Raw genomic sequence first — 22,901 nt, forward strand, 5'->3', positions numbered from 1 at the left:
TTATAATTGAATGCAAAAATCTGTCACAAAAAGAGGTTGCACATTTAAATGCACCTGTGTTGTTATGGCAACGTCAGTGGCCAAACAGCCACATTTACTGCTGCAAATACGTTCAAACATGCTGTCGACACGTAAAGCAGTGGCAACTATGCCACCATTTCAGCTGACTCTTTCTCAGAAATACTGTCACATAACATCCAGGAATCATATATTTCAGTGCTAGTTTGATGCTAAGCTAAGCTAACTATGAAACACTTTAACTGACAAGACTCCGGATCAAGTGTGTACTGTAAGGTAGCTTCTAGCTTCATGTCGAACAGTAAGTCAACCTTTCCCAGAGAGCTTTCTTTGAAATCACCAGGTAACGCTAAAAAATACAACATTTAGATTGTATGACAAAGTGTGTATAATATATCTGGCTAGCTAAAGCTACTTGCTAACGGTTTAGCTTACCCCCGCGATTCAAAGTAACGTCAACGTAGCTATAATTTATGCTTTGCTTACATGTTCGCATAACTTGTAAGTTTACTGACATTTACATACCTTGTTCACCTGGCTCCGGTGGTGGCTCTGGGGTTGTTGTTTGAGCCACCACTTGAGAGTTGCCATCTTTTTTATTAAAAAAATGTCTAATGTCCATCTTCAGAAACTCCGCGTCCGCGGCTGAAAGTGTAAACACTGTCACAGAGGAGAGGTACGTACCTGTCAGCCAATAAAACACGTTTATTTCCATGCAACTCTCTGATTGGTCTGGTGGTTGCCTCTGTTGCATTCACTGAACACGGGAAATTACAATTCTACCATCCTCCAGGTAAAGTACGGTTAATGTATTATATTATTGAGGGAGAATTTGTCCGGGGCTAAAGAAAAAACATCCGGGGCTAAAGCCCCGGATGCCTACCCCAGGCGACGCCCATGGTGTGCCTAAGGCACACCTGTGCAATAATCATGCTGTCTAATCAGCATCTTGATATGCCACACCTGTGAGGTGGGATGGATTATCTCGGCAAAGGAGAAGTGCTCACTATCACAGATTTTTTCAGATTTGTGAACAATATTTGAGAGAAATGGTTATTTTGTGTATATAGAAAATGTTTTAGATCTTTGAGTTCATCTCATGAAAAATGGGAGCAAAAACAAAAGTGTTGCATTTATATTTGTTCAGTGTAACTCAATATATTGAGACAGCTAAATCAACATATTGAGTTAGCTAAGTCAACATATTGAGATAGTAAGTCAATATATTGAGATAGCTAAGTCAATATATTGACTTACAGGATTTTTTTATTTGTTTGATGTGTCGCAAACAGGCTTCCACAGTTTTGACAGGAGAGGACTCTTCCACCTTGTTGTTGAAAAAGCTCCTTATATCCGTCTGTGAAGGCTCAGCTTGGACTTTGAAATTGCAACTTTCTCCTGAAATATCTGTGGAGTCATACAACTGTCCCCTCTCTTGCTCAGTGGGCACCTGAGAAAGTTCAGCAGCTGTTTAACCAGGGCTCGTCACTGCGTCACGCAGCGTCTGCGCTCTGATTGGTCCGATCTTGTGTAACTGTGCAGTGGTATAAACTCTCCAGTTTGAACTGGGAGTTGGCAGTGTCTCCTGCAGGCTTTGCATCCGTCTCAGTAGGGGTAAAGAAAAGGCTCCACCAGTTTCTGCACACTTGTCTTGCGAAGTGATTTAAAGATGCAGAGCTGCGCCAAGTCCTGGGGGATCTTCTTAGCCAAGTCGGTGAATCCCAGCGCACCGTGCAGGCATCTGAGTGACAAGAGCCGCGTGGTTTGGAAACTTCGGTGCATGGTCCCAAACAGCAGGGCATGCCTCCCGACAGCAGCCCGGGGTCTGAGGACCTCTGCGGCCGTCTCCTCCAGGCAGATCGAGAGACTCTTACCCAGGCATGATGACTTTGCAGAGAGGCATATTGGTCCAGGTGAGAGAGAGAAGAGAGAAATGCTGGATGCTCTGGGACTCGAGGTAAGATTTGGGCTACACATTAATCCCGAAATCTTGCACAAAAACACGATTTCATTTTCATTAAAACAACATTCTAATGTTAAAGCATTTTCTTTGTGCATTGTATTGATATAATTCTGTTTTCATAGTCATGTTTGCGCGTTTTTATTGATTTATATTTTGTTTTTCTCGCAGTCGATCACCCAGTTGATCGAAAACACAGTTCCATCTTCCATCCGTATCAAGCGGACTATGAAAATGGATGATCCAATCTGTAAGTTTACCTTCATTTGAATGTATGTAGTATATCTCTGTCATCATAACGACGAAAGGCTGCTGGTTAAACCTCGACCCATTTGTGCCAAACCCGATTTAAAATGCTTTATATCATCTAAATGCATGTAAAAACAGTGTGTCTACATCTGTTTTGCATGGGGAGGTTGTTCCACATAAAACGGGCAGTTTGGTGAAGCCAAGTGAGTGGCAGGAATGTAGGCTGCACTTATTGTGTGCCGTGGAGCGCTCGTCCCTGTTAAGTCTTCCTTTGAACATATTTGGAGTTGTTTTTGCGAAACTCGGCGAGCGGCACCAATCTCCTGTTGGGAAGCCGATGCTCATAGGATGGCAACTGGAGTGTAAACTTTAGCCTTGACGCTCCGGTCCCAAGTCCAGTTCAATCTGGTTATAGCGTTCACATTACATCACAGCCGAGGGGGTTCCTAATAAGGTGACTTTTGCATAAGGATTCGCCTGGATGTGTTTTTTTTCCTTTCTTTTTCTCGTATGCAATAATGTGTTAGCCCTGGATACACAGTCTTGTTCCAGTAAACCGAGTTTCGTTATTTCCCCTTTTTAAGAACACAAGCTAGAAACTGAGAACGAGGCGGTTCTATCACAAGGGACTTTTGAAGATGTTCAGCAGTGATTTTTAATGAGAATTAAATTAGCTCTAGTAGCATATCAAATTAGCTTCTGGTAGTTGAGAGCCTTTGTGGAAGCTGAATACATTATGAATGACTACGTGACTATTATGCATTTCCAAAAGGGGATAGATTCCTCCTTTGAGGGAGGCTTATGTTAATTTGCTGAACTGGCGCTGTCATTGTGTGTAGTTGTGCAATAGAACATCATTTAGAGATTGTCTGTACGGATGAAATCAACCTCTCAGTATTTCTCACGATATCCCACATATATCACATTCAAAACAAACATTGATGTGCTATGCCTATGCAATGAATGTTGTTCTATTTATATTGGTTTACATGAGACTACTACTAGTATGGAAGACAAACTCTGCCCTTATTATACCGAACTAAATGTATTTGCTTTATAATCACGGTTTATTTGAAACAAACACAATTTTAAGCAACTTTACATTATTAATTGTATAACACATTTTTTAGATAGATTTTTCAGTTGATCAATTGTACATATTCATTTTTCCGGCTATGTAAAATGTACATATTCTATCTAATGTAACCTTTTGTGTGATAGTCCACAACAAATAAATGCTGACATGACTCACTTGCAGGACTGCATCCATACACTTGCCGCATTTATTTGACAATAGAGATAATTTGTCAGCTTTATACCAAAAGCACACATTTAGAAACTGTTGTTGTGAAAGTACAGAAGTTAAAAATCCTCACCTACTCTCTATATCACCTCATACATAATACTTTCATAATACAACAAGCCGCACTGAAGGAACAAAGTAGAGGCAGAGCTGGTTTTCTGCTTGTTCAGCTTTGGAGGGCTTCAGTTTGCAAAGCCAGCGAGGGATTCTCTCCCCAACAATAGTCCTCCTGGATGTGCAGGCTTTTTTGCTGCCCTGTAGAACTCTGGGATCATGGGAAATCAGTCCTCTATACTGAAACTCACAAACACAAAATCCACACTCCCCTTGAACCTGTAGATAATGGTTTATCATTATTTTGGATTGCGCAATATCGTTCGGAAGAAGCTGTAAATATTGACTTCTAATGGCAACAGTCCCTCTCACCACCAGCAAAGACTCAAAGGTGTCTTTCTTTCCTCCTAAAACGGGAGTAGTTAGGGCTCTCGGTTCAGACGGCGGTATTGTCCATTCCTTGGAGTTGCTAAGCAGCTAGGAAGACCAGAGGAATCTCAGGCTGGTTGTGCATTTGCCGAGCTTCCTCACAGCACCGGGGAATGAAGATAAATAACTGGCCTCTGGGAAAGAAACCATGGGTGTACTCGATAAAAATGTCTTGAATGCACATTGTTATCTCTTCGTATGTTTTTATTGTTAGGTTTCTTTTCTGGTGATATGTTGAAACTATATATTTAGTTGGAGGTTGACATCTTTATGTCTAGAAATCTATAATATATTAGATAGAAAGAGGAATCACAAAGGAATGTTTTGTTTAATATGATGGATTTGACGAAATGCGCCTGGGTCCCAAGTAATCCAATGTCCTTTTTATGGCTTATCTAATGAGCAGGAGGAAATACACTTTTTAAATTAAATTGACCTATGTTGCCCAATAAATCAGAGATGCAAAGCCAAATAGTGTATTCAAATGACAAATTGCATTTTTTACAGGTGAGAATGAGATTCTGGACACTCTACAGAAGATCGCTTCACAGAATAAAGTATGGAGGTCCTACATCGGCATGGGCTACTACAGCTGCTCCGTACCGCCGCCCATCCAGAGGAATCTCCTGGAGAATTCAGGCTGGTGAGTGAACATCTTCGACGCTCTCTTAGCAGAACACTATGGCTATTTGAAAGGGCGGGGAGCTTGTTTCCACTTAGTGACAACTATTAATGTTTATTCCTAAGGTTTGGTTACTCATTTAAAGCCTAATTCTAGTGCTGCAGAGTAATGTGCCGTAATAATCTCTAATGATGTGATTCTTTTCTGCTTAACACAATTTTCTTTTGCACAAATCCAAATCAGCCATCCTTGCTCAAGGTTTTACCAAAATCTTCCCGTTTCGGGTGCTTGAATACCACCAACTTTCTGCGTTTGTCTTCGTGCCCAGACTCACTTTGTTGTTTTTGTCGTGCCTCTCTTGTCCTCAGGGTGACTCAGTACACACCCTACCAACCGGAAGTTGCCCAAGGTCGCCTGGAGTCGCTCCTCAACTACCAGACCATGATCTGTGACATCACAGGCATGCCCGTTGCCAACGCATCCCTGTTGGACGAGGGAACGGCTGCAGCTGAGGCAATGCAGCTGTGCCACAGGTATAAACAAGCTGAACACCAACTCTTTGCCAAGAAGCTCAGCTAATGCATGCATTTTTAATTCATAAACATGTATATATCTGATGAGTAAATTGTGTTTAATATTAACAGACAGAACAAAAGAAGAACCTTCTACATTGACCCACGCTGCCATCCACAGACCATTGCAGTGGTGCAGACCAGAGCCAAGTACGTATTACACATGAACAAAATGTATGAGCGCTACATAAATAAATCAATTTGGGTAAACAGGAAACATGAATTTATTCTTGTATGAAAACAGAAAGGCTATTCCAGATAGCTTTCTCTTTTTAGGTGCCCCCTGGTCTACCACTATGTATATGCATATTTCTTAGCACCCCTCTAAGTTTTCACTTTCATCTTTCAGCTACATCGGGGTGAAAACCGTCCTGAAGCTGCCCCATGAAATGGACTTCAGTGGGAAGGATATTAGCGGTGTGCTCTTCCAGTATCCAGACACTGATGGCAGGGTGGAAGACTTCACAGAACTAGTGGACAGGGCGCACAAGGGAGGGGTAAGACAGCTTTTGCCACAAACATTTTGTAAAACATTATGGATCTGATTTCAGGCTACTCGGCAAGTTGGTGATTATTTTTATTCCAAAAGTGAAGCACACACTCGAAGAAACCTTCTGTGTCGCTTCATTCTTAAGCTGTAACAAAGGAAGTAATGCAATGCACAACATTGCACGTCCTAGATTCCATTTTGTCAGCAGCACTGCCTAAAGTTTTATCTGAAGACACTGTAGTGTTTTACAGTGTACCAAAGAACTGGCTTTCTGCAACTTTAATAGAAACGTGGGATGTGTTGATAAGAAAGATTTGGTGTGACCATTCCTTCACAAAAAGTGCTATTCTGTGTATATGTGAGTAGAAACTATATGAATTGACTCGGTTGTAACCTGGTCCTCTCCCTGTGCAGGCTCTGGCATGCTGTGCCACAGATCTGTTGGCCCTCTGCGTCCTGCGCCCCCCCGGGGAGTTTGGTGTTGATATCGTACTTGGAAGCTCCCAGAGGTTTGGAGTTCCTCTCTGCTACGGTGGCCCCCACGCTGCCTTCTTCGCTGTTAAAGACAGCCTGATCCGGATGATGCCCGGCAGAATGGTTGGAGTCACTAGGTGAGGAAAGACACTCTTCCATCAAAATACACATTTTATAGTGGGACGATTATTGTACCGACAATAACACTTGAGGAGGAACCTTAATATCTTACTTTGGGAAAAAACCTATTTAATTTATAGGGATGCGGCTGGTAAAGAGGTGTACCGGCTTGCTTTGCAGACCAGAGAGCAACACATTCGCAGAGACAAAGCAACCAGCAACATCTGCACTGCACAGGTAGGACCACACTCACATTTGGACTTGCTCTTATTATTGAACATAAAGATAAAAAAAGTCAGTAATAAATGTTTTGGAACAGACATTATGGGAGACTCTGGGTTTTGTTTTATTTGAAACTTTGTGCTTTTTTCTTTGAAATAACATTTTCATCCCTGTCGTTTAACCTGTGACTTTAGGCTCTGCTGGCCAACATGGCTGCGATGTTCGCAGTGTATCACGGTCCTCAGGGACTCAAACACATTGCTGAGAGGACACACAACGCTGCTCTGATCCTAGCTGAAGGTACATTATATATTTTTTGTTATTCAAATCAAGCTTTTATTGATGAAGCACCAGGATAATTTCATACCGAAAGTATAGTGCCATCCTTGTAACTGTAAGTTATTAATTTGTGGCGAGATGCATCATTTTCACAGATCAGACACTTATACAATGATAGACCAATAATAAGGAACATATAAATAATAGATAAACACATATTTATCCTCCTGGTATTTATGCATCCAAAAAATGCACATGTGTAACTGTTTACCCTCGTTCTTTGTTTCAGGTCTGAAGAGAGCGGGACACCGGCTGCACAGCGAAATATTCTTCGACACTCTAAAGATTACCTGCAGTGTTGCAGCCAAAGACATCTTTGAGAGAGCTGCGCAGAGGGAGATAAACCTGAGAGTCTTCACTGATGGAGTGGTGAGAACAACCTTGAAACCGCATGCACTTTTTTTTACTGGGTGGAATTTTTCTTGGATAGTATTTATAAGCAATGTTTTGCAATAGCTGTAGCACCGAAGTGCAGCGCCACACATTAATACAACTACATGAAACCTCCCCCAAAAAGTGATGATACAACCAAAAGAGAAAAAACCAACAACGACATCCATACCTGCAACAAGCTCATACACAAAAAGAAAAAAACAGCTGGCAAATTGAAAACCAGGAACCTCTTTAACAACATAGAAAACATTTAGTTTTTGTGAAAAGTTGGTAAAACTCAATGTTTATAATCCACATTCCCACAATTACCGAATGTATTTAAAATATATCATAAGACTTTAGGCAGTGGTTGATTAAATGTAAGCATGCTGTTAAAATGTTTCTCTTTAACAGGTGGGGGTCTCTCTGGATGAGACGGTGACTGAGAAGGACTTGGACGACTTGCTCTGGGTCTTTGGCTGTGAATCTTCAGCTGTATGTTATGCACTTATTTATATCTTTAATAGTTTTGATTACAGTTCAATGAGTTCGTGCTTGAGGTTGAATAGGGATTGCTGTTTATAGCTTTAACATTTAAAACCACCTGCTTCAATCTTTCAGGAGCTGATTGCTGAGAAGATGGGTGAGCGGGTGAAGGGGATCTTGGGAAGTCCTTTCAAGAGAACGAGCAAGTATCTGACGCACCAGGTCTTTAACAGGTTGGTATTCTCGGTTAAATTGAAACCCCATAGCACATAATATAACACTATGTCAATGCTAACAAACTGCATGCATGTCTTTATGACCTGCTGCGCTCATAATCATCATTTCCATTTGATTGTCTGCTTCGAACACAGCTGCACTCTACACCAAATCACCACATTAGATAACAGACGGAAATATAGAGCTCTTTTCATACTTATCGCATGAATGACAACCTCCTGTACTTGTTGCATACTAAAACAAGTATATGATGTTATAGTAAAAACATTTACATTTTCAAACAAAAGCCATGTAATAAGCCCCTATTGTCTGTAATAAACATGCAGCCGGTCTAAGTCTTTATGCCAAATCCTTCAAGATAATTGAATATTTTAAGAAAACATGTGTGTTTTTAAGCAAGTTGAATCTGTAGTAGAAATGGGTTTTTAGCAATACAAGCTTTCGTGGCAACAAGGGCATCTCTCTGGGCTGCTTACAGTGGGCATACTATCTTTATTAGTGCAATAAATACAGACATGTAGACTGGTAACAGTTTCTAATGTGTTACAGTTATTATGTCAAGGACTTAACATCCTTGAATAAAGCTAGTCAAACTTCCTATTAATGCACTTTCCTTGCAGGTTACTTCTGTCAATTTTGCCATTATTAAGTGACATACGGAAGTAAAATGTTCTCAGTTAATTCTCCTTCTGGTTAATCTTGTCCACAGTTATCACTCTGAGACCAACATTGTGAGATACATGAAGCGTCTGGAGAACAAAGACATCTCCCTGGTGCACAGTATGATCCCACTGGTTAGTACTGCCTGATGTCAGACAAAATATTCCGTTTTACATACATGTATATTATAAAGTGATGTGGTGTTTAATGTTGTTTTTATTCCTCAGGGGTCCTGCACCATGAAGCTCAACAGCTCTTCAGAGCTCATGGTGAGTTATAGAAGTCACATAATGTCATGTAGATATCTTAAAAACTAACATGAGGTAGTTTGTCAGGAAACTTTGCTCCCATGGTCACCCTATTTGGTGTTTCCCAAAGTCATTTCTCATGGCCTTCCTCCTTCAGGCTTATCATAAAGTTGTTTTAGGAAGGGCGTGCCCCCCGCTCACTGCTGTCCTCTCTTCTTTAGCCCATCACCTGGAGGGAGTTTGCCAACCTCCACCCCTTCGTGCCTCTGGATCAGGCTGAAGGCTATCAGAAGCTCTTCAAACAGCTGGAGAGGGACCTCTGTGAGGTGACAGGATACGACAACATCTCCTTCCAGCCAAACAGGTATGTATGACCAAACATTTGCAGCACAACTATGCAAATACAAGTATCAACAACACCAACTCATCAAGCATTAGTCCCTGATGTCTATTAGTGTCTCTGCTTGTAGCTTACAAAAGTGAACAGGCAGTTCTCAAGAAACCTTTAAGCTACATTAAAGGGGGACTTTCGGAAACAGTTCTAAATTGGTTTGAATCTTACTTAAAGGACAGAAAAAACTTTGTTTCTATAGGTAAATACACATCTGAGTTGACAAATATGACATGTGGGGTACCTCAAGGCTCCATCTTGGGGCCTCTTCTCTTTTACATCTACATGCTACCACTGGCTCAGATAATGAAAAACAACAAAATAAGTTACCATAGCTATGCGGATGACACACAAATGTACGTAACAATTTCACCAGGAGACTATGATCCAATTCAAACACTGAGTAAGTGCATTGAACAAATCAATGACTGGATGTGTCAGAACTTTCTCCAATTAAACAAAGATAAAACTGTGGTAATGGTTTTTGGAGTCAAGGCAGAACGTATAAAAGTTAGCGCTGAGCTTCAGTCTGCAATGTTCAAACCAACAGATAAAGCCAGAAATCTAGGTGTAGTCATGGACTCTGACCTGAGTTTCAACAGTCACATTAAAACAGTTACTAAATCAGCCTACTATCACCTAAAGAACATATCTAGGATTAAAAGACTAATGTTACAGCAGGATTTGGAAAAACTTGTCCATGCTTTTATCTTCAGTAGACTGGACTACTGCAATGGTGTCTTCACAGGTCTCACTAAAAAATATATTAGGAAGCTGCAGCTGATTCAGAACGCCGCTGCTCGAGTCTTCACTAACACTAAGAAAGTGGATCACATCACTCCTGTTCTGAAGTCTTTACACTGGCTTCCTGTGTGTCAAAGAATAGATTTCAAAATACTGCTGCTGGTTTATAAAGCTTTGAATGGTTTAGGCCCAAAATACATTACTGACCTCCTGCTAAATTACGAACCATCCAGATCTCTCAGGTCTTCAGGGACTGGTCAGCTTTCTGTCCCCAGAGTCAGAACTAAACATGGAAAAGCAGCGTTCAGTTATTATGCTCCAAATATCTGGAACAAACTCCCTGAAACCTGCAGGTCCGCTGCAACTCTGACTACTTTTAAATCCAGACTAAAGACTTTTCTTTTTGCCGCTGCTTTTAATTGAACTATTCACATCTTAAACTGCACTGTAACTTTTATCCATGTATTTTTTCTTTTAATGTTTATTTTATTATCTTTTCTTTTTAATGACTGATTTTTAAATGCCATTTTCTTAATGTCTTTCGTTTTTTGTAAAGCACTTTGAATTGCCTTGTGTTGAAAGGTGCTATATAAATAAACTTGCCTTGCATAATTTAAAGGGATGGTTCAGATATTTTGACTTTAATAGTCAAGTACCTAATAAAACCCCACTTCAGTGTATGATCTACAGTAGATGTTGGTTGGATGGAAAGGGGCAGCAGTAAAATGTATTATTGACACTTAATAAATCTATCGGTTTAATTGTTGGCTCGATTAAGAATGTTTTCACTGATCGACCATTCCTTTGGACAGCCCTTTCCTACGGGGAACTGACGCTGTTATAATCCATGTGCTCACTTTTAAGCCACCAGACTCCATTGGCAAAACACATGTTTACAACAGATGACACATTATTTGTTGTTTGTTTTTATTGTGGACTTTGGTGTATAAACGCTTGGTTAAGAATCATGAAAGTCACGCAAAAGTTGGTTGCCTTGGTGAGAGCATACATTGATTATACCAGCCTTAGTTCCCCGTAGGTTTAGGGTTCTCTTAAGGTGGCTAAAATAAGTACTTTGCTTTGCTAATGTGCCCATACTCTTGTCTTGTTCTTTTAATGGGGGCTGTGCTGTGCGTCATCTACTTAAAGGTCACATGTCATGGCCATTTCCACTGATCATAATTCCATTGTTGTGGTCTACTAGAATAGATTTATACCGTGCAATTTTCCAAACTCACATTGGTTTCGCATACAGCATCTCTGTAAAGTCTGTGTATTCACTCTCTCCACTAAATGGCTCGTTGCAGCTCTTGCCCCCCCCACATTTAAGGCATTTCCTGTTAAAAGTGTACATTTTACCCTTTCATAAAAATATAACCCCTGAAGTGATGAGAATTACTCTATCAGACTGTATTTTGAAGTATAACAAGTCTTGGGACTTATAACTTATAGTATTTGTACTATGGGTTATAGTATTTGAATGCATAATTTACACAATAGTCGCAATTTTTTCAAATATTTCTGCATCCATTGCTTGACAAAGAGTGATACAACATTCACCGAAAGTCTCCCTGAGGGCAGGAAAGTGAAAATGAGATCTTGAGTTATCCTCTGTCTAAGACTTGGGTGCTGTTTTCAGACTTTAGTCAGTATCCAGTAGTCAAATGCTATCAGCTCTTTATTGTTGTTTATGAACAACACACCATGCTACATTGGCATGCAGAATTATCAAACAGCTTTACATCCCATCGGTTTCTCCCCTTTTGGTAATGTCTGTAGACTGCTCTTTGAACTGTGCGTGTATGTGAAGGTGTGTAGTACATAACCATGTTGTGTTTCCTTGTCTTCCAGTGGCGCTCAGGGTGAATATGCTGGCTTGGCTGCCATAAAAGCCTACCTGAACTCAAAGGGGGAGCATTCAAGAAGTGTAAGTGTGCTGCCTGAGTGGACTGCACTCATACTATAAAACCGTCAGAATAAATAAGTGTTGTGTGTAGGTTAATTAGGATATATTAGCACTGGAGGCTTTTATATAATTCTGCTACCTTATAACAAAGCTGATTGATTTAATTAAGCTTCAATGTCCAGATGATCTGCACTACAAGGAATTGATACACATTACAAGCAAAGCCATATTCAGCGTCCCACAGCAATTTACAAAACATCTATCTACCTAGAAATGAATCAGAAATCCAGAATTATAAAATGGTTATTAGTCGGACAGCGGGGAAATGTACATTGTTACAGCAAAACAAAGGCTTGCAATAATACAGAATAAGCTAACATATTAATATATTGAAGAAAATGACACATTAGTTATACTAGTTAAAAATAAAGACAAATAAGTAGTTATTTGTTAGGTGCTTGCAAATTTAGGTAAATACTCTAATTTACCATTTTGTCAAAGCTTGAGCAAACTAAAGCAAGCAGCCGGTTATCTTAGTTTATCATTAAGATTAAACAAATTATTAATAAATAGTTAATTAGGCAGATAAACTGTAAAGATGCTGGTAGGCTGTTTGTGTTACCTTTGGACCGGGTGATTAGACTTTATGCTAAGATAAGCTAACCCTCTGCTAGCTGTAGCTTCAATGTTAATGCAAATAAATGAGTGATATCAGTCTGATCATTAAACTCGAAGGGACAGGAACATTCTATTAAAGGTGGGGTAGGTAATTCACTTCAGAATCACTTTTTGTTATATTCCATGGAATGCTCTTACACCCCGATAGCAATGAATACATTAAATGCTTTGACAATAAATACATAAAAAAATGTCATCTGTGGAAGCCGTAGTACTGTAAAAAGCACGACCAATCATTTTAGTCGGCCCGGCTAAAGTAACTGGATGGCCTACCTGCCTGTCAGCCTTCCATCTGTGCGCTAACTTATCTCGTGCCCTCATTGGTCATGTGAGCGTTCGTGTGTGTTGGAGGAGGGGCTCTGTAAGGAAGTCTGAAGGAAGGGGCAGATTTTTTTCGGCTGCGTACTTTCAAATTCTAGCGCACTCGAGCTGGTTTCTCCATTCTTACCTACCCTACCTTTAAGCCTCAATTTGCATGCAAACTTTTTATTCCAAATAACACTAAAAAGCAGAAGATTTAAGTACTTCTAAAGCAATTATGTCATTGCTATTCTTACATGAATGATCCTTCATTATGACCGTAGTTAGCGCGCTGATATCTCAGATTGATTTATCACCAATGGTTCCTTTGATCTGAGGTTAATAAAGAGCAAAAGTACATGAGCCACAGGTTGTAAGCCCTATCAAAGTCCCCGACAGTGGTATTGTTCCCATGTTACGACATGTCCCTTTGACACCACAGATTAACATGTTTAAAGTATTCAGAAATTCCTCCAGTCTCCTGACTTTCTGATTGGCAGGATCTGGAGGACAAGGAGAGATAAGACGCACTCATCAGATTAAAGACTGTCTGACTGAAGTATATTTTCTTCACTGTAAATTGGCCTTTGTTTTTTTAACTGCTCCCTCGTGAGTACATCTTAGATAGTGGCCTGATCCCTTGTCAAGGTCCAAAGTAACAACCGTTTGAGCAAACAAAGGGGCAGAAAACGCTGTGATCCCACTATAGGCTAGTTGCTCTCAAGATGCCATATTTGGAGGTTTTAAGACTTTGGGCACTGCAACACACTGGTGTGACATGCTCGGCCTTGTGTTCCCAGTCACTCATTTGTCAATGTTATCAAACCCAAAGGTCTAAGTGCCCCAGTTTCCAGAAGTGTTGCCATAATAAGGGATACAAATCAATTACTGACCTGTCAGTTTACACACAAGTGTCAGTGGTGGGTGTTGGCTAATTCAAGCATTGCAACATTTCCCACACAGCCTTAACCATGAATAGTCCTGCTCTTTTTGTACAAAGAAATTATCATTTAATATTCATTTTACAGTATTACAACAATAATACAACAAAATATGTATTTATTTCCTGTAAATACTTTGGCTTAATCTGATTCACGCTTAATGAGATACATTATAATACTGTTCCTCTCTTGTAGTCTTAATATAAGAGTGATGTTACCTGCTGTTAGTTGATATTGAAGAGTCATCCTGCAATCATAGTCTGAATATCACTTATCAAAAATCTATTTTTACATACACTGATAAAAGCATACTTTGCATTCAGGTTGCAAATGTGTCCCAACTTTATGTCTTGCTAAATGACTTTTTTTTTTTCCACGTCCAGGTATGTCTGATCCCCAAGTCCGCCCACGGCACCAACCCAGCGAGCGCTCAGATGGCTGGCATGAAGGTCCAGGTGGTGGAGGTGGACAGAGACGGAAACATCGACATGGCACATCTCACAGCTCTGGTGAGAGCCGACTGTTTGCATTGGTGACATCTCATCAAAACATGTTGAGGCTTTTAATTACAGAAAGTCTAAGACAAGTTTGCGAGGCACCGTTTGTAAATGTCTATGACAGAAAATAAAAGTAATGTTTATGAGTCGCCCAACTTTGCATTAATATTGTAGTGCTAAATTGCTGAAATAACTTTTTTTGTAACTCAATATGGGTCAACTGTCACACTAACTAGTCAGGATACGTTTTTACATTTTAAATGATCAAGTTATGGTTTTGCAATCCTGCATTGGAGTGCTCACTCACTCTGTGGATAACAAAAATAGTGTATACATCACCATGGCTGTTTGAATTAAAGCAAAAATAAGAAACCACCAGGAGATATTGATACGGGTCAACACTATAATATAAGTACCAACGATGTTTCCCCTGTCCTCTCTTCCAGGTGGATAAACACAAGGCGAATCTCGCCGCCATGATGATCACCTACCCTTCCACCTTTGGTGTGTTTGAGGAGAAGATCCGCGACGTATGTGATCTTATTCACAATAACGGAGGCCAGGTGTACCTGGATGGTGCCAACATGAACGCCCAGGTGAGAGAGGAAATATGAAAATATATTTTTGTTTGTTCTTTGGAGTCCACATTTCGTAGAGTGAAAACTAAAGGCTAATAGAATGAATGTTAATAGGTATCTGTTATCATGCTGTAAATAGATAACCTTTGGACTCTATAATATGCAGATTATGATTTTCAAGCTAATATCACCTCAACCAATCACTGACAGACATGCAGACCTGCCCCCTACGAATTGTATAATGCACACTTACTTACTCTTACTGATCTTTTTTTTCAGATCAAATGAGGATAAATCTAAGATAGCAAGATAACGTTTTTATTTGACCTTCTTTGTGCTTAGTGAATTATGATCAAAATAATCAAAAATACATTTTGGGTCAGATACAAAAAGTTAAACGTATGCCCTAAATTAGCTTAAATAGTTATTATATTATTATTTGTTGTCAACTAATGTTTCCATAAGAGATTGGATTTAAGGTGCATACTATAGTATCAGTCAATAAAGTTGAGTTAAGACCTTTTTTTTTACATATCCAACATCCACATTATCTGTCTAAATGTCTACTTACAGTGAGCCAAAGGTTGGTAGTAAAAGTAGCATTTGTGTTGTTCTTCTATTCAGTCATTTGACTTGAAAGTGGAAACTGTAACCATTATGGAAGAATTTCTTGGACATATTGCACACAGTTAATTTTCCTTCCACGCTCTGTTTCCCAGGTGGGCCTGTGTCGTCCTGGAGACTATGGCTCTGACGTGTCTCATCTTAACCTCCACAAGACCTTCTGCATCCCTCATGGTGGAGGAGGACCTGGCATGGGGCCAATTGGAGTGTGAGTCTGAATTTAAGATTATAATCCAGATTTACTGGGTAAAGTGGAAAATAATACATTAATTTGCGTGTATAATAATGTTCTTACATTTATTCTAGGGTGCTAAATGTACTGTCTACCAGTTCAGTGTTTGTGCCCAATCCTGCATGTTTTATTCTGTGAAAGCAATGAGAGGCTTTGATCACCATCAACCAGAATCACATTTTATTTGTCACAGTCTGTTCTAATTAAATGCATCTCTTCTCTATCAGGAAGTCCCACCTCGCCCCCTTCCTCCCGAGCCACCCGGTGGTTCCCATGTACTCAACGAACAACGAGAGCTCGCTGGGCACCATCAGCGCTGCGCCCTGGGGCTCCAGCGCCATCCTGCCCATCTCCTGGGCCTACATCAAGGTCAGCTCATGAAACCAGAGATGCCAGCTTGACAAAACAACTCAAAATGTTTCACAAAGTTTGATCACAGAAAGCAAGAAGGACACGAGACATGAAGTATACAAAAAATGAAGCTAAAGAACACTGACAGAGGGGGGCGGAGAAATATTTGGATGCAACAACAAATTGGAAAGCTGGAGATGTTTTCCTCTAGGCGACAGGCTTAGCAGCATAATGTGACCTCGTTTGGCAAAAGCTTAAACCAAACGCACAGTTATTTATATGTAAATAGTTTAAAGGTCACCTATTATGCAAAATCCACTTTTTCATGTCTTTTACACATAAACATGTGTCCCCTCTTTGTAAAGAGATTCTGAAAGTTTCAGGAACAAAGACCTCTCTTTTTGTCCTGATCCATTTCTATAAAAACCTGTCTGAAAATGAGCTGACCAGATTTTGGCCACTTTATGATGTCATAACGATTGTTTTGGCTTGTGTAACCATTAGCAAATCACCAACCAAGGTTTAAATAAAACTCTTCATGTGAACAAACACTAACAGCACTCCTGCATTCTGTGTTTAGATGATGGGATCCAAAGGACTGGTTCATGCTTCAGAGGTGGCCATCCTCAACGCCAACTACATGGCCAAGAGGCTGGAAGAACACTATAAGATCCTCTTCAGAGGCAGCAAAGGTACTACTGGGAGAAGCATGTTCACCGAATCACTGCAAATCAATTTTCAAAGAAAAACAAATCTTATGTCCCTTTTTTAAAATGTTCCTTCTTGGGTTTGAACAGGTTTTGTAGCCCACGAGTTCATTCTAGATGTGAGGCCATTCAAGAAGACGGCCAACATTGAAGCTGTTGATGTGGCCAAGAGGCTGCAAGATTATGGTAGGCTGAATTATATACAGTCCTCAATTAAAATGTAATTATGTTGAAGCACTTTTTGTTTTGCCTTTGAATAAACGGGATCATACACTTTCTTTGATTTATTAAAACCAAGAGAAGTTGGTTCTTTATTAGGATCTCCATTAGCATGAGCATTGGCTATTCTTCCTGGGGTCCTCACACACACACTGTCAAACATACATAAAAAAACAGCTAATCATTTCATAGCAATTTACAATGCTATATGAAATAAACTAAAATGGTCATCCAATTTTAGCCATCATAAGGCCGAACCAAAAGATAATTGTACATAAACATACATAGCCACAGGCACAGTTAAATTATACTTTATAATACTGAGATGCATGTTTAGCAACCTTTTGAATTGTACGTGAGATTTGTTATGAATGAATGTGGTTTTATTTCGTTCTGGTGTTCAGGTTTCCATGCGCCCACCATGTCCTGGCCGGTGGCTGGGACCCTGATGATCGAGCCCACGGAGTCAGAGGACAAGGCTGAGATGGACCGGTACTGTGACGCACTGCTCGGTATCCGACAGGAGATCGCAGACATCGAGGAGGGAAGGATGGACTCCCGCATCAACCCGCTCAAGGTACACTGTGGTAGCCTTCCTTTGTCCCTTTAGTTTGAGGTGAAAGAGTCCTTCCATCAGCTGACAGAAAGCTCTCTGTGTTTGCAGATGGCCCCTCACTCTCTGGCCTGCATCTCGTCCTCCAACTGGGACAGACCCTACACCAGGGAGCACGCTGCCTTCCCCTTGGTGAGTGCGCTCATTCCTACAGCTTCATTACACACTCAACTTTCTTAAGTGCTGACGACAATTTGTTGACTGTGTCGACCTCTAGTGGTCAGGATTGTATATAACAATAGCTTTAAAACCTAGAGGAAAATGTTTTTGTTTTTTTGTAGCAACGCCAAACGCTTCAATTAACCGTTTCATCTATGGGTTGTTTTATTCTGTTAACAGCCTCAAAAAGCTGCAGCATTTTAATCTAGTGTACAAATATTTGATTGAAACTAGTTTAAGTAGTTGAATTATTTTCCATCTTAAAGGTTTATTCAGGTGTTGTTCTGAACTTTTTAATTTTTTCTTTAAACAATCATTAAACCACCCATATGTATTCATTAGATAATATGGGTAAATAGAAACCTTTGTCGGCACAGATTAAGACATTTCTTTTTTATTTCACAGCCATTTAGTTGGCTTGATTTTTTTTTTTTTTTTTTTTTTTCAATTTAATTAATGTATCTATTTTTAAATGACTTGAAGTGAATCACTTAGTTTTAGTAGTATCGGCATCCATTATTAAGCCCCATTAAATTACAATTGTTCTCACAATAAACCTTCCCTTCTCCCTTTTCAGCCCTTCATTAGGCCAGAGACCAAATTCTGGCCGAGCATCTCCAGGATTGACGAAATCTACGGCGACCAGCACCTCGTGTGCACCTGCCCCCCCATGGAGGCCTACGAGTCCCCGTACGAGGAGAAGAGAGCCTCTTCATAGACGCTCCCAACGTCCGGCTGGAGCTCTCACACCTCACAGACTTTAACACTGGAAGGTATAACGGCTCAAAACAATAGGCTGTATATTAATATAGTATGTTCCAGGAAATCAGGCAAAAACCAATCAAAACTGTCAGGCTCTCAATGGGACAAAAAACTGGATGGTGCTGCTCTTGCTTGCTTCAAAGTTTGTACATTTGAATATTTCAGTATTTTCCTGGTCCTCTCTTTACATTACTGCCCTATAAATTGAGGTTAATTAACTAAAGCAGAGCAAAAAGTGTCCGCTCTATATCCCTTGTGGATTTCACAATGAAAAAGCATACCGCTTATCACAAATAAGTGTTAAAGTCTGTGAGGTAGTTTCTGATCTCAACCCTTTTACAGGGGTCACAGGGTTCCCCCCCTACTCAAACTCTTCCAATGGACCAAAGGTGCAACTTACGCTTTTCGGAGTCGCAAAATATGTGCAACCTTGGATACCAAGCCGCTCTGTAACACACTTCTGAATTACTGTATTGTAAGTTAAGTAGGCTACAGATAATTTCTAGACTCCTATATATTCTAGACTATATATAAGAAATGCCCTTGGTGCCTCAATTCTGTTTTGTAAAATAGCTGCCTTGACTTTCCCTTTTTTCAAATACTATGGTTAAACATAGGATGTAGTTTATTGTAGTCTTTTGTTAATATGCATCTGTTGTATGAAAATGTTTTATTGTGATATGTGTTGACCAAGTAGATGGATAGTGGTAATTTTTAATTGAATATTTTCTAATCTAAAATGTTTTGTCTGTAGAAAAGAAAAGGTGTAATAAACATTTTTGTCTTTAACTATTTACATGTTTTGTTTGAAGACTGGAAGGATTAAATACGGCAACGAAGAAACCTGATTTATATTCTCGCTTTAGTCAACACTGCCACCCAGTGGTAATTTGTGGAACACCTGATAAACTGCATCTCAAAAGGTTGAAAGTTCCTACAAATCAAAGCACTTCCCCTACTCGCCTGTGTTTATTAGGGCTTTTTTTTTTATCCCAAATGTAGTTATGTTCAAACTTTATTAAACATATGTTTATCGACTTTTTATGAATCATTATGAATACCATAATATGAAAATCATAGTATATTGTGAAAAATATTAGTCATAGTAAATTAGTTCGTTCATTTATATAGTAGATTTCCGACAAAGGAAATTCAAAGTGGATTATATATGCATTAACACATGAAAAACTAAATCAATTGAACAAAAAATGTAATTAAAGATATAAATTGGTTAAAGAATATGCATTGTAAATACTGCTGAAAGGGTATGTAGGTGAAATGATATAAAAAAAGTTAAATGTCATCTTGAAAAGCAGCATTAAAGGCAAAGGTTTTAAGCTTCGATTTAAAAGCAAGTTTGTTCCTGGTCTGCGGAGAAAGTATGTTGAAAATAACAGAAGGTAATCATATAGTCAGTTCAATGCATTTAAAAAAGTGTTGATAGTATGTCGAAAAAAGTTAAGTTAAGTCATGGTATTATATACATTTTTGAGAAAATCTCATAGTATGTCAAAAATAGTGAAAAAAAAAGTGATTAGATACATTCTTATCAACTGCCTCTACGCATTAGCACAACTTTGTCTAAGAACAACTCTTAAAGGAATGGTCCACTCATTAGATAATTAATCAAAACTTCAGTATTTAGTGAAACATTATGTTTAAACCATACCCTGAAGAAATCAGCGATATTCCCCGGTAAATAATGATTTTATAGCTCTTTTTTATCAAAACCTGTATATTCTGTCTGGCCGCCGCCATTTTTTGCCATTTTCAGTAGTCACGTGATGGTCGTGACGTCATCCATGCATTCACTTTGTCAACACACGGAAACATGGCGGAGTATTTGGGTTCGGACTCGTCGGCAGAGGAAGAAGTTTTGACCAATGTGAAGAGATTGGATGGGGGAATTCAGCCATACATATCAGTATGACAATACGAAACCCTCTGTCCTTAGACCCTCACATCGTACAAGGAAAAACTTCCGGAGAAAACCCACAGTTTAAGGGGAACATGGGAGAAACCTCAGGGAGATCAACAGAGGAGGGATCCCTCTCCCAGGACGGACAGACTTGCAATAGATGCCGTGTGTAAATTGAAAAAATAATACATTTGCAACATAGGTAGTCCAAATGTTTGGAAATGCATGTGTGTATAATAGGAAGATGATATAAGAAAGATACTATATGTATGACCACTATGTAGTACCACCCTTGCTAGCGATTCCCTCTCTAGTTTAGCATACTCAGCTTCGTTGTCCCTGGCCATAGAATCACGATTTTATGGGGCCGGAAAAAACTGGGGGGAAATACACACTAGCCGGTACTACGCTATATGGAAAGGCCACCAAAAACTGGCCTGGACGCTAAAGGACGTTAAAACGGGGCTAGCCGCTGCAATGGAAATGCGCTATAACATACCTTATTCTTACTCCGAGCACTACTTCTGCTCCTCCGTCGCTTCACACTTGCAGAGGGCGATTTCTCAACTGGCCGAACTGGTGTCCTGGTCGGTGATGACACCAGAAGGACCGATTGTACTGCATCTCCATTAAGTAATGGTTGTTGACTTGATATATATAAACTAGGGCTGTCAGTCGATTAAAATATTTAATCGCATGATTGTCCATAGTTAATCGCGATTAATCGCAAATTAATCGCACATTTTTGATCTGTTCTAAATGTACCTTAGAGGAATATTTTTCAAGTTTTTAATACTCTTATCAACATATGAGTGGACAAATATGCTTTATGCTAATGTTTATTATCATTTGAACAATGAAAAATATTCTCATGAATATTAAACACAAGTTGTGTTTAATATTCATGAGAATATTTTTCAGGAGGGAAGCCATGCGCAGCTTACTTCTTGGTTTTAGGACGCGTCTCTCGTCTCCTCTTCACACACCACACTTTTCGCGGCACACGTACTTACAGCCAATCAGCTCTGAATGATGTGAGATGACGTATGGTGGGGATGGCAGCACTTTGCCCCTATGGTCATTATTTTTTGCCACACACATTAAATAGGAAAATACTCTGAGCATGCGCAGTGTAGTTTTTGCAGTCACCGTTCACTTAGACAGTCAGAGGGAGGGGCAGGATCAGGTTTTGTCCCACATGGCTCTAAACAGCTCAATAGGCACACACTGTAGACACTAATTAGAAGAACACAGACTAAAACAGCAATGTACAGACGAATCAGATGATTAAACATGATCTTAAAATATATTTTATATATTTTTTAATTTATTTTTTGCATTTTGTTGTAATCATTATTTTAATACTTTCTGCTGACACTAGGTGGGGCTGTGCCCCACCTGCCCCTAATGACCAGTCGCCACTGAACACAACAACCTCTGAACATTACAAATATTCGCCTCAATTCAACCTGGAACCCCTCTCATACAATACAAATTGTGTGTGCGTGCGTGTGCGTGTGTGGGATCGTTGGAGCTATGTGCAACTCAAGGCATATGCTCGAACGGGAGCTGCCTGGACGCTGCAATCATGTTGCTGCAATCATGAGTGTGCTGACTTCTCCTACAATGTCCCACTGTCTGCTTCCTGCATAAAGTCAAGTGCTCGGTGCAGTTGTGTGGATAGGGCGCTCCTCTGTTTTCATTTAAACAGCTCCTTATATCCGTTAGCGCAGCTAGCTAGCACCCGATGCTAACAACAACACTGCACGTAAGGTCTCTCTCGCTCGCTTGGGCCACACAAACACACACCCTCCCGGTCCTCCCGATGGCCAGTCGGTGCCTGCCGGTGAGCGTGGAAGTGTGGTCTGCTACAAGCGGGCGGCAGGAGCGGGGCTGTCAGCAGCATCAGTTTGTAGAAGGTATTTTAAACTCGATGCGCTCTGAAACTACGGGGCGGCCGAGGAAAAAAAATACACATGCGTTAATCGCGTTAAAATAATTAGTGGCGTTAATTTTTTTTTGCGTCAACGCGTTATTAACGCGTTAACTTGACAGCCCTAATATAAACACTAGATGGCTCATGGGAGATTTTCCAGCGTAGCTGACCGGCCGCCATCTTGCTACAGTTAACAGTTACTCTGATGCGTTATGGTAGCTGTTTTAAGGTGAGTGATCTGCACAAAAATACTCTTAACTCACTGAAATCTTGACTGATTTACAAACGGTTTGGTTTATTATAAACATGATTAGCATGGCTATGATACAGGATGCTTGGACATGTTGAAATTGCAGCTTTTCTTTGTGTATGTGGTTGTATTTATTAGCTGGCTAATAACAAGAGGCTGTCAGTGAGACCTAGTATTACAAAGTTGACCCAGCAACTTTCCACCAGTGGGAGAGGCAGAACTGCTCTTTCTTTTCAACAC

General features: G+C 40.0%; 1 protein-coding gene across 1 annotated transcript; it reads left to right on the forward strand.

Moving 5' to 3' along the window:
- The first annotated feature begins 1,567 nt into the window (after nucleotides 1–1,567).
- gldc (glycine dehydrogenase (decarboxylating)) lies at nucleotides 1,568–19,349 on the forward strand. The gene is made up of 25 exons (XM_034091880.2): nucleotides 1,568–1,975; nucleotides 2,150–2,228; nucleotides 4,521–4,656; nucleotides 5,004–5,168; nucleotides 5,280–5,357; nucleotides 5,557–5,704; nucleotides 6,112–6,308; nucleotides 6,432–6,528; nucleotides 6,708–6,813; nucleotides 7,082–7,221; nucleotides 7,639–7,719; nucleotides 7,846–7,943; nucleotides 8,657–8,741; nucleotides 8,835–8,876; nucleotides 9,077–9,219; nucleotides 11,842–11,917; nucleotides 14,199–14,324; nucleotides 14,759–14,908; nucleotides 15,610–15,722; nucleotides 15,974–16,115; nucleotides 16,678–16,789; nucleotides 16,895–16,990; nucleotides 17,428–17,600; nucleotides 17,688–17,768; nucleotides 18,373–19,349. The coding sequence occupies exons 1-25, from the start codon at nucleotides 1,688–1,690 to the stop codon at nucleotides 18,511–18,513; spliced, it is 3,093 nt and encodes a 1,030-aa protein (XP_033947771.1). The 5' UTR covers nucleotides 1,568–1,687; the 3' UTR covers nucleotides 18,514–19,349.
- Nucleotides 19,350–22,901: the final 3,552 nt, after the last annotated feature.

The sequence above is a fragment of the Pseudochaenichthys georgianus genome, chromosome 9 (genome assembly GCF_902827115.2).
Source record: "Pseudochaenichthys georgianus chromosome 9, fPseGeo1.2, whole genome shotgun sequence".
Lineage (NCBI taxonomy): Eukaryota > Metazoa > Chordata > Actinopteri > Perciformes > Channichthyidae > Pseudochaenichthys > Pseudochaenichthys georgianus.